The 16,159-nt window shown below is 38.1% G+C and overlaps 1 protein-coding gene across 2 annotated transcripts in view; it reads right to left on the bottom strand.

Moving 5' to 3' along the window:
- The window catches only part of ITGB6 (integrin subunit beta 6), a 74,339-nt gene extending 62,550 nt beyond the window's left edge, over nt 1-11,789 (bottom strand). The window contains exons 1-5 of one of the 2 annotated variants that reach the window (XM_088022145.1): nt 11,745-11,789; nt 11,562-11,637; nt 10,681-10,760; nt 7,462-7,670; nt 6,600-6,842 (exon numbers count right to left, since the gene is read on the bottom strand). In XM_088022145.1, the coding sequence (XP_087878271.1) occupies nt 6,600-6,842; nt 7,462-7,670; nt 10,681-10,760; nt 11,562-11,637; nt 11,745-11,789 (653 nt within the window). Of the gene's footprint in view, nt 1-6,599; nt 6,847-7,461; nt 7,671-10,680; nt 10,761-11,561; nt 11,638-11,744 lie in introns of both variants that reach the window. The other variant, XM_028113112.2, reaches the window with a different exon arrangement.
- Nucleotides 11,790-16,159: the final 4,370 nt, after the last annotated feature.

Raw genomic sequence — 16,159 nt, 5'->3', positions numbered from 1 at the left:
ATCTAGCATTTCTGCAGCACACCAAAGTACAATGTTTAGAGTGGGAAAAAAATATTTGCAATTGTTTGAGCTGAACTGGCCTTTTTTTTATAGAACGTTTTTACCCGAAAGAATGCTTGACAGCCAAACTATTATTCCAACTTGGGTACTTAGCAGACATGTTCTTAAGTATGAAAAAAGCCTGTCAGTTCAAGGAAAACAACCCTCAGTATTTGTTGCCAGTGATAAAATTAGAGGCAACTAGAAAATTAAAGTTTTGGAAAACATTAATCTGCTACCCATGAGATTAATAGCGTCTCAGTACTTTAAGATTTATCTGATGAGATTTATGGTGATATTAACAAATGCAACTTTTTTATACTGTGTCATAAAACTTGGAAGATCTATACAATTCACTGAAACAATATTTTCCAAATGGCCAAAGCATTACATTACAAAATCACATACATAAGTAAAAGAGCCATTCAAAGCGCAAGACAGGGGTACCTGGGTGATTCGGTCAGTTAAGCTTCTGACTCTTGGATTTTTGGCTCATATCTGATTCCATGGATCCTGGGATCTGCCCTTGCACCAGTCTCCTTGTTAAGCACAGAGTCTGCTTCGGATTCTCTGCTTCTCCCTCCCCTTCTGCCCCTTCCCCTCATTCATGAGCTCTTTCTCAAATAAACAAATAAATAAAATCTTTTTTAAAAACAAAGTGCAAGACAGACCAATGGCTTTATGAAAAGTTCATTGGCACTGTTTCAGATTCCCCTTGAAACTAACTTTTACCTCTTGTCTAGTGTGAATGTACTATCAAAGAAGAATGTCCGCAGACATTGTAAAAAGATATCAAATGCTTTTCTCTTTTCCAACTATGTATCTATGTGAGGTTTGACTTTCTTCATGCAGTTCAACCAAAACAAAATATTGCAACAGACTAAATGTAGAAGAAGATAAGAGAATCCAGTTGTCTTCTATTAAACCAAATATTTTAAGAGATTTGTAACAATGTAAAACAGTGCCACTCTTCTTGCTAATTTTTGTTTTGTTATGAAATATATAATTATTTTTAATAATTTTAATGTGCAGTGTGTTTCTTATTGTAATTATTAAATGAATCAATAAATAATTATTTTAAAATTTTCTGTTTTATTTTCTAATATGCTGAATATTGAAAATATAACCCACATATGCTAAAGCTCTTTGGGGTCTTAATTTTTAAAAGTGTAAGAAAGTCCTGACATCTAAAAGTCTGAGGATTCTAGCTTAAAATAACTAGAGATACCAAGAGTTGATGAGAGGAAGAAAACTAATACCTGTTTGTTATATTCTGAGGTCACTCAATTTTCACAATTATGCTAGGATGTGAATATTATTATCCCCATTTATAGGTGAAGAGACCAAACTCAGAGTAAGTTTTTTGTCCAAGGTTATGATTTAAACCCACGTCTCAAAAACTCCACACTTTCCTTTTACTTCTCATTGCCTTCCTACTAAAGAACATTTTATTCCATAATTATAAGGTTTGGATTGATCAAAGGATTGACTTTTATGTTTGGTATTTGAGTTCTTGGTGTGTATATGTCTGGGAGGTAGTATCTGGACAGAGAAAGTGGAAAAATTAAGGATGTGATGGGCAAGGAAAAAATATAATGTTGCAGGAAAGAACTCGTTGTTTATAATTTTAACTTGTAGTGAATTTTGCCAATAAGAATAAAAGAAACACCTTTAGGAAATGGGAAAATATTGACCTTTCAAGAGATCAAATGTGTGATCCTCCTTTGGGACCCCATTCACCACACCTTGTACAATACTCTGGTCTCCCCCTAACTTCACTCTGTTGGTGTTGGGAGTAAGTACCATTTATGGAGTGCTTCACAGTCAAGCCCAGTACCAAATGCTTCATTACCTCACTGGATCCTTATGACCACTCTGTGTGATCGGTATGGTTATTCCAAACTAAAGCTTTGAGGGTGAAACTGTTCACCTAAGGCAATGTTATAAGTGAGTAAATGAATCAGAACCAAATCCAGAGCTGACTGCAAGGCCCATCCTCTTAAATCACCATGCTATACTGCATGCCTGCTCTCCAAAGAATTTCAGCTTTTTGAGGACTGGGTGCAAATCTTTTTCCTCCAGATATCCCCATGCCTAGCACAATGCTTGGTACACAGTTGGAGCACAGTAAACTTTTGTTGAATGAATGAATGAATAAAAGAATGTATGAATGAAGTGCAGTCAGAGCTATGAAAAGCCAAACTGCTTCCTTTTTTCTAGGAACCTGATTAAATACAGGGTCTTATTCTTAGATGATAGGCTGCCCACTTAGCTGAGCCATCTGTTTGTTAATTTTAATTGTTTTCTCTGGCAACATTCCTTCCTCATTGTTTCCCATTGTCATTACTGTACTTCATATCACTACATTTTATCTGGCCTATGGCAGAAAGAATGATTTTTAAACAAGCCCTCTGAGACAGAGGTAACACTTTGTAATCCTAAATGAAACTACACTGCTGGACTCTCTACCAAAGCTTATTGCAGGAGAAAGACACCTAACATACCAAAGATCTAAATAATACAGATTTTAAACAGGTACAACATTCTCTGATTTAAAAAAACAAAAAAGGCCAGAGCATTAGAAACACTTTTATATTAAACAGTTAGGAGGCTGTTAGAACAAAGTTTATTTCACTTTACAAGTGAATCAATTGATAACAGTAATCATACCTTATTTTTTAAAAGATTTATTATACAGTATAAATCTGTTCTCTAGAAATCTGTTTGTTCAGTGTTGCTGGACTGCTAGAAAGATCCATTCTTTTTTTTCTTCCCTACTAACAGAATCCTGGCTTTATTTGGGGTAGCAATATGCTTCCTTTGCATCTAGCAGTGGCCATGTAACCAAGTCCTGCCAATGAGATGCAAGTATAAGGAGGTGGGGAAAATTTCTGGCAAAACTCCTAAAATCAAGGAAATAAAATTCAACATCCATTTATGATTTAAAAAAAAATTGTACCCAACAGGGAATAGAAGGGAACTTCCTTGATCTGATAAAAGGAATCCAAAAACCCATTAGCTAAGAGCATAATCAATGGTGAGATGTTGAAGATTTCCTCCCCAAATCACAAGCAACATAAATGATATCTCTCTCCACTTCTATTTAAAATGACCCCAGCCAGTGCAACGAGGCAAGAAAAAGAACAAAGAGGTATACATATTGGAAGAGGAAGAAGTTGTTATTCATAAATGACATGATCAAGTACACAAAATTCTAAGGAATTTACAAAAAATCAAACTAGAACTAATGAGAAAATTTATCAAGTTTTTAGGATACAATGTGAGTATGCAAAATCAATTGCATTTCTATATGTTTTCAACAAACAAGTAGAAAACACCTTTTTAAAAAGCCTAGGAATAAATCAAACAAAGGACGTGTAGGGTATCTACCCTGAAAATGACAAACCATTACTGAGAGAAAGAAGACAAGATCTAAATGAGTGGAAATATATGTCATATGCAATGACTGGAACATTCAGTATTTTTAAGATGTCCATTATCCCTAAATTGACCTATGATTTTGGTGTAATTCTAATCAAAATCTCAGCATATTTTTTTGAAGAAATCAACAATCTGATTCTAAAATTTCTGTGGAAATGCAAAGGATCTAGAATAGCAAAACAAAAGAGGAACAAAGTTGGAGGATTTACACTCCTGATTTCAAGACTTTTTATAAAGTTGCAGTAAGAAAGATGATAAGACATTGGTGGTTACATGGGCGTATTCAACAGATCAGGTGAAACAGAATGAAGTGTCCAGAATTACACTCATACATATGCTCTCAATTGCTTGTTAACAAAAGCATAAAGATAATTCAATGGTGAAAGAAAAATCTTGCTTAACAAATAGTGCTGGAGCAATTGGATATTTGCATGGAAACAAAAGACAAATCTAAGCCTTTTCCTCATTCCAAATATAAAAATTAATTTGAGATCATAGACCTAAATGCAAGAGCTTGAACCATAAAGTTTCTAGAAGAAAAAGAGGAAGAATATTTGGGATATTTGGTTAGGCAAAGATTTTTTAGGACAAAAAATACACTAACCATAATATTAAAAATTGACAAATCAGACTCCAACAAAATTAGAAACTTTTGTTTGACCAAAGGCATTACTAGAAAAATAAAAGCACAACCCACAAACTGGAAAGAAATATTTATAAAGCACATATTTGACAAAGATGTCAAATATGTGACAATATGCATTACTAGAAAAATAAAAGCACAACCCACAAACTGGAAAGAAATATTTATAAAGCACATATTTGACAAAGATTTTATCCAGGATATACAAGGAACTCATATAACAATATTAAGAAGAAAATCTAATTTTTAAGAATGGGCAAAAAATTTGAAAAGATACTTCACAAAATAAGATACGAGAATGGGAGAAAAACACATGAAAAATGCTCAACACCTTTTGTTACTAGGGAAATGCAAATTAAAGCTACAATAAGATACACTGTTATCAGAATGGCTAAAATTAGAAAGACTGACAATACTAGGTGTTATCAAGGATTTGGAATGATTGGAACCCTCACATGTAGCTGATGGAAATGTAAAATGGCACATCTACTTTGGAAAACAATTTGATTGTTCCTTTAAAAATTAAAATGATACTGATTACACAACTCAGTAATTCCAATTCTAGGTATCTATCCAAGAGAAACAAAAACATACATACACACAAAGATTTATAGGCAAGTGATTGATCATAGCAACATTTTTCATGATAGCTAAAAAATGGGAAACAGCCCAAATGTCCATCAATGAAAGAATGAATAAATGAAGAATAATAAATACATACAGTGGACTACTATTTAAAACAAAAAGGAACAAACTGCCAATAAACACAAAATTGTGGATGAATCTCAGAAACATTATGTTGAACAAAAGAAGACAGAAATAAAAGGTATATACTATGTTATTTCATTTATATGAAATCCAAGAATAGGCAAAAACCAATCTAAATTATGGAAATCAGAAAGTGGTTACCTCTGGGGTAGTTGAACTGACTATAATATGGCACAAAGAAACTTTGGAAATGTTCTACATTACATTTTAGGTGGTGATTATGTTGGTATATTCCACTGTCAAAACTCATCAAACTGAGCATTTCTGATGTGTGCATCTTGGTACCTGTCAATTATACCTCGAAATAAAAGGTGGGGAGAAAGATAGTGCCCTTTATTGATCCGCCCCTCTTTTCCTCTTTCTTTCCTGCCTGGAACGAAGAAGTGATGAGTATCATCCCAGAAAACTCCTTGGGCCTTGAAGATAAAATCCAAGAGCCAATATAGCAGAGCAGAAAGCAGAAAAGGCCCAGATCCCTGATGTGTGGAGCTTCCATACTGGCCCTGAATTGCCTTTCTCTAGACTCCCTTCATGTGAGAAAGAAAAAAACTCTCCCTTTTAAAGCCACTATCTCTGATGCTTGCAACCAAACACAGTTCCTAAACAGTTACAATCAGTGATGAATTCTTTTCATGGTCAAATTATTTTGACTGTGTCAGATCCTAGTTGGGAACCACATTGAAATGTTTTTAAATGATATTATAAAGGTGTTTATCTTTTAGAGATTGATGCTTGTATATAAGTATTAAAAGGACTTTTGGAAAGTCCTTGCATATATGCTAGAGTCATAGTAGTAAGGTGCTTGGTTTGGGACCAATCCAGATTTGGTACAGATCACTGATTAGTCATGTGGCCTTGGGAAAATTACTAATATTGCAGAGCCTCTGTTACTTCCTCTGAGTATAGGTATGATAAAACCTGCCTTGAACTGCTGTTATTACGAAGATTGAATGAGGTCATGTATGTGAAATCTTCAGCACAGAGTCTGGCACAGAGCAAATAGTAGCTCTTTTTAATAGAAGGATAGTGAATAATTTGATTCTGAACATGTCATTGACTGTACAGGTAAGCCATCGCAGAGCAACTTGCCCTTGACCATCACCTGGATAATAAATGGTTTTCATAGCAGATAATAACAGATTATAATGGGGTCCATAATGCTTAATTTCTGACTGAATTAGATAGAAGTGAAGGCTGCAAAGTCCCTCTCCAAGCAATAAGAGAAATCCCCATTTCCCAAAGTATGTCAGAGGGAGATGCACAAATTGTTATTTTAGCAGAAGTCATTGTAGTGGAGAAAGATACTCTGAGAAAGTGTGAGTTACTGTCCAATAGCCTCAGAAAGTGGTGGTCATTGGGCCTAGAAGGTCTCTGAGGGGCTGTGGATGGACACAGGCCATCGGAACCTACAGTGAAAGACGCGCTTTCCTAGTCTGCCGAGCACAAAGCCAAATTTGCCACATCCTGATAAAGATGCTACGCAGGAAGACAGATGTGAGGACGCTGCAAGAACCCAAGACTAGAACCAGGTATTGAGATGAGGTCATCTTGGTTCCAAGGGGCCCAGGCAACTGAGAGAGCTGCTGAGATCCAACCTGGTAGGAGCGAAATGCCAAGGAGTTAGCAAGCTCCTGCCAAGTGCAGCTCAGAGCAGGGCTATCTCTACAGAAAATCAGTGTTCCAAGATGCCAGAGAATCATTTACTTACCTGCAAGGGTTGGTGATTTCTTCTGGGGTTGTTTTCACAAAAGGGGAGACAGGTTTTTCCACAAAAGAGCCAAAGCCCAGTCTAAAGTTGCTGGTTAATTTAGACATCTCCTTGGAAAGCAGGGAGCCCAGCTCTTTGATTGTGTTGAGGTCATCATCCATGGAGGCCGAGAGGTCCATGAGGTAATACAAGTCCACCGGGTAGTCCTCCGTCTGGCGGACTTGCACTTGCAGAGTCTGTTCACTGCCTGCAAAACCCCCCACGAGAAAAGCAAATCCATAAAAATACATGGAGACTCCTTCATGAGTGGCCAATTACAGGGCCACCTGGCTATTTCATTTCAGTGAGAACTTACTGAAGATACTTAGGATTTCATAAACTATCCGGTACATTTTACAAGTGAATGAGCCCATGAAAATCTTTCAGCAGTGAGTTTAGAGCTACTGAAAGAGGTAAAAGTTAGGATATTTTATATCTCCTTGGGAGAACTAGCATCCATTTAGATGGAAGATAAGCTGAATTTTTTGTATGTGGTTTTAGCAAAAGAGAAGAAAATAAAGAGGAGTTTAAAGCTACATTACAATGCTTAAAGAAATGTGAGGTAAGCCTTAACAACATTTGAGTAATTCAAATGCTTACTATTAGATAAGCTTATTTTAGTAACTCATTTGGAGTGCAAGTGACCCATGTGAATGAAGAAAAGTATTAGGCCAGTGATTCTCTATTTCCTTAAGAATGGGAAATCTGAGCCATAATAATCAATGATATGTAATATGGTACAAGATATATTAGCTTAATTATGGTATTACCATACGTGGCATTTGATTTATTTACATGAGCCAATGTTCATGTAAATCATAACATACCTGGTCTCAATTTAAGAGTCAACTTTTGAGGCGCAATCTGAATAATGTCAGAACTATTTTTCTGTCTGCCTACACTGAGAGGCTTATTTGTATGTATTTCTACTTGGGAGACAGGGTTTTCGATGAAAGTTAGTTGACATCCTTTAGCTAAAAGATTTGCTGCGGTATCACACCTTTCTCCAACTCCAGATGGATGGGTAAAATTCTAAAAAAAGAGGAAAAAAAAGACAAAGAGAAAAAGAAGACAAATCTTCATTTGTTTATAAGACAAAAAAAATTTTTTTTTGCTTGTTTTGCTAGTTAGGTGTCTTGCCATTCTCAGTATATCATATTCCCATGTGCCTAATGTTAATTGTAGGTCTAAAATTAAGTTTTAGTGGAATAACCAGAGAATTCTGCCAGTAAAATTCCAAGTAAAATTGGATTCTCCTTTTCATTATATCCGGTTGAATTCACCTAACAGTCTTTTATTTGTTGGTGTTGCTATTTTGTTTTTAATATTCACTTCTTTAAAGCTTCTTCTGTGCCATGACCAGATCCTTGAAACAGTTGGGTTCTAGAGTTAATATCATCCCATGAATTTATCTGTTTGGGTTGACCTATAGGCTCCTGGACTGTCTTAGCTCTCAGTGTGTCTAGTACCAAATCCGGTGGCAAAGAGAGATTTCCTGTGGGGTGTGAAAGGGCAAAATATTGTGACATCTCCCTATCTAGCTCTCTGTTGTGGCTTAATTTGTGGATGCATCATTACCCTTCTATTGCAGCCTTACTTCACTAAAGTTGTCCTCTTGGGGACTTTAAATTCAGTGTCTGAAAGTGTTCCATTTCAAGGTCTTTTAGAACTTTTCTCCAAGATTTGGAGGTGGGGAAGGAAAGCAAAAGAGAATATGATTATAAAAGACTGCTTTTCTGTGTAGGACTCAGGAGTTTCCCAGGTCCCTTCTGATCCACTTGGTAACATGAGACAGTGAGATGAATGTTTCCAGGCAGAGATGTGGCCATTATAACCTTGCAACATTGACCTATCTTACCTAATAGCCAAGGCTCTTCTAGAGCGACTATAGCTCTAAGCAAAGTCAAGCTTGAGGCTCATTGACTGTCATGCTTGAAAAGACGCAAACCAATGCTCATATTGTTTTTCCTCATCTCTTAGAATTCTAAGCCACTCTAGTTATTTCACCAACTAGAAGAGTTATATTTCTTCTGAAATTGATTTTTTTTAAGAGTCATTTATTTATTTGAGAGAGAGAGAGCATCAGCAGGGGAAGGGGCAGAAGGAGAGGGGAAGGGAGAGAATCTCAAGCAGACTCCCCGCTGAGCATGAAGTCCAACATGGGACTCGATCCCATAACCATGAGATCATGGCCTGAGTCAAAATCAAAAGTCAGATATTTGATAGATTATGCCATCCAGGCTCCCTTGAAGTTGATTTTTTACAATATAACGGATTATCTGTCAGTCAGAGCTGTACCTATTTGAGGCTCTAGACTAAGCATAGAGAACACTGTAACTTCCCCAGATATACCCAAAGCAAACAGTGGCTTGACAAGGCCTCAGGATGCCTCTCAGCACAGTGTGGCTGCTACCACCTGTAACTACAGTGTTGGCCAACGCACCAGAGGTAGTGGTAACTGTAGAATCTTTTTTTTCAATCTGCTCTAAACAGAGGCCTAACGTACTTTTTGCTTCAGTTGCCTCAACTACTTCTACTGTTAGAGTACATTTAGAATAATCTGGCCTTAAAAATTGATGGTGATTTGTGGGGTGTCTGGGTGGCTCAGTTGGGTAAGTGTCTGTCTTGGGCTCAGGTCATGATCCTGGGGTCCTGGGATCGAGACCTGTGGCGGGTTCCCCATTCAGTGGAGAGTCTGTTTCTCCCTCTCCCTCTGCCTCTCCCCCCAACTAGTGTGTGTGTGTGTGTGTGTGTGTGTGTGTGTGTGTTCTCTCTCTCAAATAAATAAACAAAATCTTTAAAAAAAAATGACAGTGATTTGGCTAACAAGTATCATCCACAAGTAAAGCTATTCATAGTAACTTAAGAAGCTCTCTTAAATGAATGCTTAAAAAATGCATTTAAATAAAAATTCTACAGGTAGGCATATAGTTAGATTGATTTGTTGTTTTATGTCTCTGGCATGAAACTAATACTGTCTTCTTCAGGGAGTCAACATAAAAAAAAATGTGGGTTTTTCCCTCTTGGTATATTCTCAAAACTGCTTTTGATACATGAGCTCAAAAAAAGCATAATTCCTTCGCACTTTGATGTATGGCCCATCCGTCAAGGCAGTAGTGGGGGAGTTAGCTAGGTTTGTGCTCTGTGTCTGTGAGGCCTTCCTCTACGGTATACATGCAGCTTGGAATTTGAGTCTTAATAGTTATCACCTCCTCCTGAGCCAGGCACCCAGGCTCGTTCCCCTTTGAGCCTGCTACTCAGTTCTTGCTGACCTTGGCATTTGTATGCTTTCATCTGTGCTCAGATAGTCTTTATGAGATTCAGTAGAGAACTGTTTTAAATCCAGAAAGAGTTAAGGAGGCTCTTTCTTACCAGGAATCATTTACAAACTGTTCTTCAGGGTCACAAAAGGCAGTGACTTGGGATTCCTTGTTACCTGTGCCACCACCCCTTATATAACTTTCCCGGACTTTTCAGTTTGATCAGATAAGGAATGTCTGTTTCTGGCTTTGTCATCGGTGTGGTACAGTCACCAAGCTCATGAAAGCTTAATTTTTAAAAGAATTGGATACTGTCTGAGCAGCAAAATTTCCCCCCAAACTAGAAGCCTTCTCTTAGAACCTAACAGTGGTTCCCAATGGATCCTCGTTCCCAGATGGAACACAATTAGGATATTGAAGTCAAATGTATATTTAACTTTAGAAAATATCATCTCTGTGATCTCTGATTACTCAGGGCCTCGGCATTTGACATGTAACCGGTGAGAAATGCCTTTAAAATAAGAGGAGGAATCAGGTTAAATAAAGGAACCCGAGTTAGATATTTTTCACAATGATTTTGACATTTGCTACCTCTGCAAGTTGTTTTTGGAAGTAATCACATGAATGACAAGGTGGCCTACTGATGCTTATATTTTCCTTTCCTGATTTGTCTCACTCCTATTCCCCACAGAAAGCAGGACGCTATCAGAATGATCATCGATGGAAGCCACATAACCTGTAACTGCAGTTTTTTTACAAACATGCTGAGGTTGTCTGTTTACCTCCTGAGAACACCAGGCACACTGGGGTCCAATAAGTAAGCAGTCTTCACAGGTCTCTGCCCCTCCCATGGCACAGCCACCTGTGTTTAAACCCAGCAAGACACAGGGATTCAGCACACTCGCAGTCATTTTCATTTACGAGAAAGAAGTCTAGTTCTTAAAGTACTTGAATGAAGCAACATCAAAATTGATGTTAGCCTTCAGAGACCAGTTCTTAAAAAGTTTGCAACTTGTTAAAAAGTTCACATTTTACATCTGTCACATGGAGAATATGTGTGTCTTTTTAGCTAAAAGTGATCATTCCTTTTTTTTTCTTAAAATATAAAACTATCTCAACATTCACAAACTTAGGACCATTCATTATGTTTATTATCCTCATTCACTATCACCCACTTTAATTTTTAAAAATTATTTGCAACATAACAAAATAAAATTTTTAAAAAATGAAGACTTAAAAATTTAATTCAAGAAAACAAAAAAAATGCGTCTCTCTTAAATGAATGATTTTTTTTATTTTTAAAGTAAGTTCTTCTTTCTCGAGATTATTTCTCTTAAGTGTAAGACCTTGTCAATAGAATAGCTAGAAAAGTTACCAAGATGGTTGTCACTAAGGTATTAAGGAGCCCTATTGTGTAATAAAGCTGTTTAATTCTCCTCATTAAGATGCCCATGCAACCTTTGTATTTATTTACCTGAAGCCGAGAGCATTTGCTGTGGGAACAGCCCTGCCTCTGCCTGTAATTTGTTAAAGCGTTCGTTCAATGGCCAACAAGTGATCGAACAGATCAAATAAAAAATGACTTCAGATCTAGTTTCTGAACCAAATGACAGGTTTGTAAAGCATACCAAGAAAGCAATATATCGGAGAGCTTAGGTCTTACCTTGTACGTGATCATTCCTTCCTAGAAATAGAAAGAACAGGCAAAGCAGTTCAATCCCCATTCGTTTCAGTTCTCGCTGTGCAGACAGATTAAAAAATGAATTACCTTCAACATTATAAGACCAAAGCTGAACATCGTTAAAGTCTTTCTTTCTGGAGGTGTAAAATGTTAAATACTACTTACACTGCTTTGGAAAGAAACTTGAGATGTAAATTTAAAAGTTTTCATTAAGACTGAAATGAAAACAGGCTACCTGGACAGGTAAAGAAGGAAAGCTGTGTTTAAAAGCAACTTCAACATGATTTACTTCCTTGTTCTCCTTATAAGGAAGGCAGGTGTACAATCACCAAGAAGGTGGGGAAATTCATTCAGTAGAAATTTTTGTGTGAGTTCTCTTAGTCTCTCTGCATCCTAGAGAAAGTTAATATCTTTAGTGAAATATTGATCAATAAAATGTCCAAAGAGCAATGGAAATATAATCTAAAATTGTTCCTAAATTTTAATTTAATAGCAACAGTAAAGGTGATAAATAAAACAAAAACATGTAAGTTATATGTAAGGAAGGTTTTTTTTTTTAAGATTTTATTTATTTATTTGACAGAGAGAGAGACAGTGAGAGAAGGAACACAAGCAGGGGGAGAGGGAGAAGCAAGCTTCCCACTGAGCAGGCAGCCCAATACGTGGCTCGAACCCAGGACCCTGGGATCATGACCAGAGCCAAAGGCAGACGCTTAAGGACTGAGCCACACAGGCGCCCTGTAAGGAGGGTTTTAAAATGAGCTAAAGGAAGATACCTGAGATTTTTGTATTCCATTGTTAAATCCTTTGCAGAAAATTGAAAGGAACTCTGAAAAATAAAAATCATTTTACAATTAAAATAGAAGGCAGACTAGGGAAAGCAAAACACTGTGCTCCCTTGTTTTTCAAACTGGATAAAATATATTTTTTCCATGAGTATAGAATTCTTAATTAAAAAGTGATATTGGAAATAAATATAATGTATGAAAATGAAATTAGGCCAGATTAGATAATTTCACAACAACAACAATCGAAACAGACACGGTGGTGCCTAGGATTTGGCATTCCTCTGGATCAGGACCAAGGGCTCTTCTGTCTGTCCCAGCCTCTAGCTTACCACTTGGCACATAGCAGTTATTTAGTTGTTAAAAGGAAGAGTGACCAATTTAAAATAGATACAATCTATGGCTATATTCATGAGGTTGATTATATCTTTTTCCCAATGTATTCAGGAGAGTGTTTGGGGCTTTTTAAAAACTGCAAACAGGTAAGCATCAAATATTCGCTTTGTTACTCTCTAAACTCTCTGACCTTGGACAGGCTTCTTTGTGGCTGGGCATATGTCCTGGGAGATTATCTTTTAAAGGTGTATTTCTAGACAAGCATGCGAATCCTGTGGAGAGAGGAAAAACTAATTATAGACTGCTCAGGTTCTTCTCAGAAGGCTATGTTCAATTTTGAACTCCATCATACACAAGAACATGAAAGAACATGGCAAGAATCCTGTAGAGAGAAACCAGAATTATTAAAGAGCTGAAAGATATGCCTTTTGGGAGAAACATACAGTTATGAAATCAGTTGATTTAGCTTAAAGAAGAAAGATTGAGGCATAAAATATCTGTACCCCTGATATTGTCTCCATATTTGTACCTCGTATTAACTGTTTTCATTCATTCATTCATTCATTCATTCAACAAATACTTATTGAGCATCTACTCTGTGCCAGGTATTGTTCTAGAAGCAGAGGATATGTCAGTGAACAAAGCCAAGTTCTTAACTCATGAAGCATATATTCTAAGCTGCTGCTTAAAATCAGGCAGTAATAAAGGTGAAGAAAAATGATAAAGCTGGGTAAAATGAAAGAGGGGTAGTGAAGGTGTGTTATTTTATTTAGGATAGTCAGGAAGCGTTCTCTGCTCAACTGACATCTGACAGAGCCCTAACTTTCTTGGGCAACAAAGTGCAAAGGCCCTGAGATAGCCTCATGCTCAGCATTTTCAAAGACAGTGAGAGCAAGAAGGGAGAGGAAGGGTAGCATATGAGGTCAGATTTAGAGGCAGAGGTCAAAGTGTACATAGTCTTGACCTTGAGTTTTATTCTAAATGTGTTTGGAATGTCATTGGAAGGTTGAAAGCAGAGTAATATTATTTGATTTACATTTGAAAAGAATTACTCTGGCTGTCACGGAGGTTAGAATGTATGGGGCAAGATTAGAAGGTAGGAGGCCGATTAGAAATTTATGGCAGTTGTTTAGGACAGAGACAAGGTGGTTGAGACTAGGATGTGATGATGTAGAAGGATAGCAGTGCTCAGATGCAGGTTATAATTTGAAAACAGAATAGGCTTGGGATGCCTGGGTAACTCAGTCAATCAGGCATCTGCCTTTGGCTCAGGTCATGATCTCAGGGTCCTGGGATCGAGTCTGGCATCAGGCTCCCTGCTCAGCGGGGAGCTGCTTCTCCCTCTGCCTGCCACTCCCCCTGCTTGTGCGCTCGCCCATGCCATCTCTCTCTGACACATAAATAAATAAGATCTTTAAAAAAAAAAAAGAAAGAAAACAGAATAGGCTTATGGAATATTGGTATGGATATGGAAGAAAGAGAAATTTTTGGCCTGAGCAACTGAATGTCTAATACTTTTTCCTAAGAGGGGTTACCCTGGGGAAAGATCAGTTTTCATGTGAAGGATGAGACTCAAACATATGTTATGCTTGAGACTTCTAGAAGATAACCAAGGGAAGATGCCACATAGGCAGTTTGCTATCTGAGTCTGGAAGTGGGGGCAGTGTTGAAGTGCAAACTGTAAATTTGGGATCATCAACATGGATTTAAAGATAAGAGGCTGAATGAGATCCCAAGGAAGGGAGTGTAGGTAAGGAAGAGCTCTGAGAACTGAGCCCTGAGATCTGCCAACATCTAGAGTTTAGGCAGAGGAGGAAGGTGCCGTCTGAAGAACACTCCTGGCTAAAAAGGAACCTTTTTCTTGGAAGATAGTTCTCCAAGTATCTCTCACATTTCTGCATACCTTGCAAGCAGACACTGACTGCCTTTGTTCTAGATTCTCTTTTCAAGGATGTTTGTAACGTGAACAGCCTTTGAAGGTAGCGGTATGGTCTGTCTGTAGGGCAAAGAGCAGATTGCTGAGGGCTTTGGAAGACAGAGATCATGTCCCCCTCCAGAACAGGAGCAGACATGCTTATGGCCCAGTATAGAGGATTCAGTTTCCCTAAACTCAGAGCTCCTCTCTTGTAACATAGGCCATCACGCATGCACATGCCCCCCCTTCCCCTTTGTGTCACGTTGTGGGAATTGATCTTGACTAACTGGTGGAAGAAAGTGCTGCCCCTCTGGCCACTGCTATTGCTGTGAATTACATAGCCCTGTATCTGTATCTCTGACCTCGGCATCTCCCGTGTCTCTCAGCATCCAGGAATCTGTGATGAGCTAACTTGTTAGCCTGCAAGGAAAATCTCAAGCCCTTCACAGTTCTTGACAGGTTTCTACTTGAAATCTACATTTTTCTATAGACAGAACATGCCATTGTCAAATCTCATTTTGGAAGATAAGATCTTACACCCCATAAGACTGCCTGAAGTACCTGAAGGACCTTGGATGGCCCAGAGTTGCTCTGGTCACTGAGTTTTCTGCCTGCCCACTGACCTCTCTGGCAGTGAGCTGGGATCAAGGATGCCTGTAACAACTCTGGTTGGGACCACTTCCTGGAACCTTTTCTCTAAGACTCTAGCTGCCACTGAAAATCTCTTCTGCCTGGGAACACAGTTAGACTACCTCTCCCAGCCTGTCTTGCAGTTAAGAGAATCCCAATGACTAGCTCTTGCCAATGGAGTATGAGTGGGAGGGTCCACACCAGGTCCAGCCCATCTTCCTGCCCTCTGCCGACTGGACGTGGGCAGCAGCAGCAAGGTCCTGGGGGAATTCCAGACGCTCAGCTCGACTGTGTTTAAATTGAGGACCTGTGCCATCCCACGTACAGACTTCCCTCCCAGTTCTTAAAATCATAATTGCCGGCTTTATTGACCCTGTCTCCAATTGCAGTCCCTCGCTGTTCATGGTTGCTCCAGGCCTCTTCCTGCAGACTTTCTCCAGACAGCCCTTTTCACCCTGCTTGTAATTGCCTAATACTTGCCTTTCTTGCCCACGAGGCTGGGAGCTCCTTTAAGGCACTTGCTTATTCAACAAGTATTTGCTGAATTCTTACTACACATCAGACGGGGACTGTGTCTTAGTTATCTTCATAGTCGCAGCAAATGGCTTAAGCCTGGTACTTTGCAGGTAGTCAATTAATATTTATCAAGTAAATGGATGAATTTTATGTCTTCATTGTCTAGAATTTTACCTCTTATAAGCACGCCCTCCATGGATATTGAATAAATCGATAAGTAAATGAATGAATGTTTTTGGAAGCTACAGAATGCAATTAGGAGAAGGATAAGCTGTCCCTTGCTTAGGTTGTGATGAAAGCTGAAAAAAAGCTTAAAAGGCAGGGTGGGGAAAAAATATTTAAGAGAAAATATAAAGTAGAACAATGCTGTAAGAAAATGTCCATCCGCTCTGTTTTCA

The sequence above is a fragment of the Eumetopias jubatus genome, unplaced genomic scaffold (assembly GCF_037043125.1).
Source record: "Eumetopias jubatus isolate StellerSeaLion01/CBP00866 unplaced genomic scaffold, mEumJub1_p1.0 scaffold_3, whole genome shotgun sequence".
Classification (NCBI taxonomy): domain Eukaryota; kingdom Metazoa; phylum Chordata; class Mammalia; order Carnivora; family Otariidae; genus Eumetopias; species Eumetopias jubatus.
The sequence above is the reverse complement of the archived record's forward strand: the minus strand, read 5'-3'. Positions and strand labels throughout refer to the sequence as shown.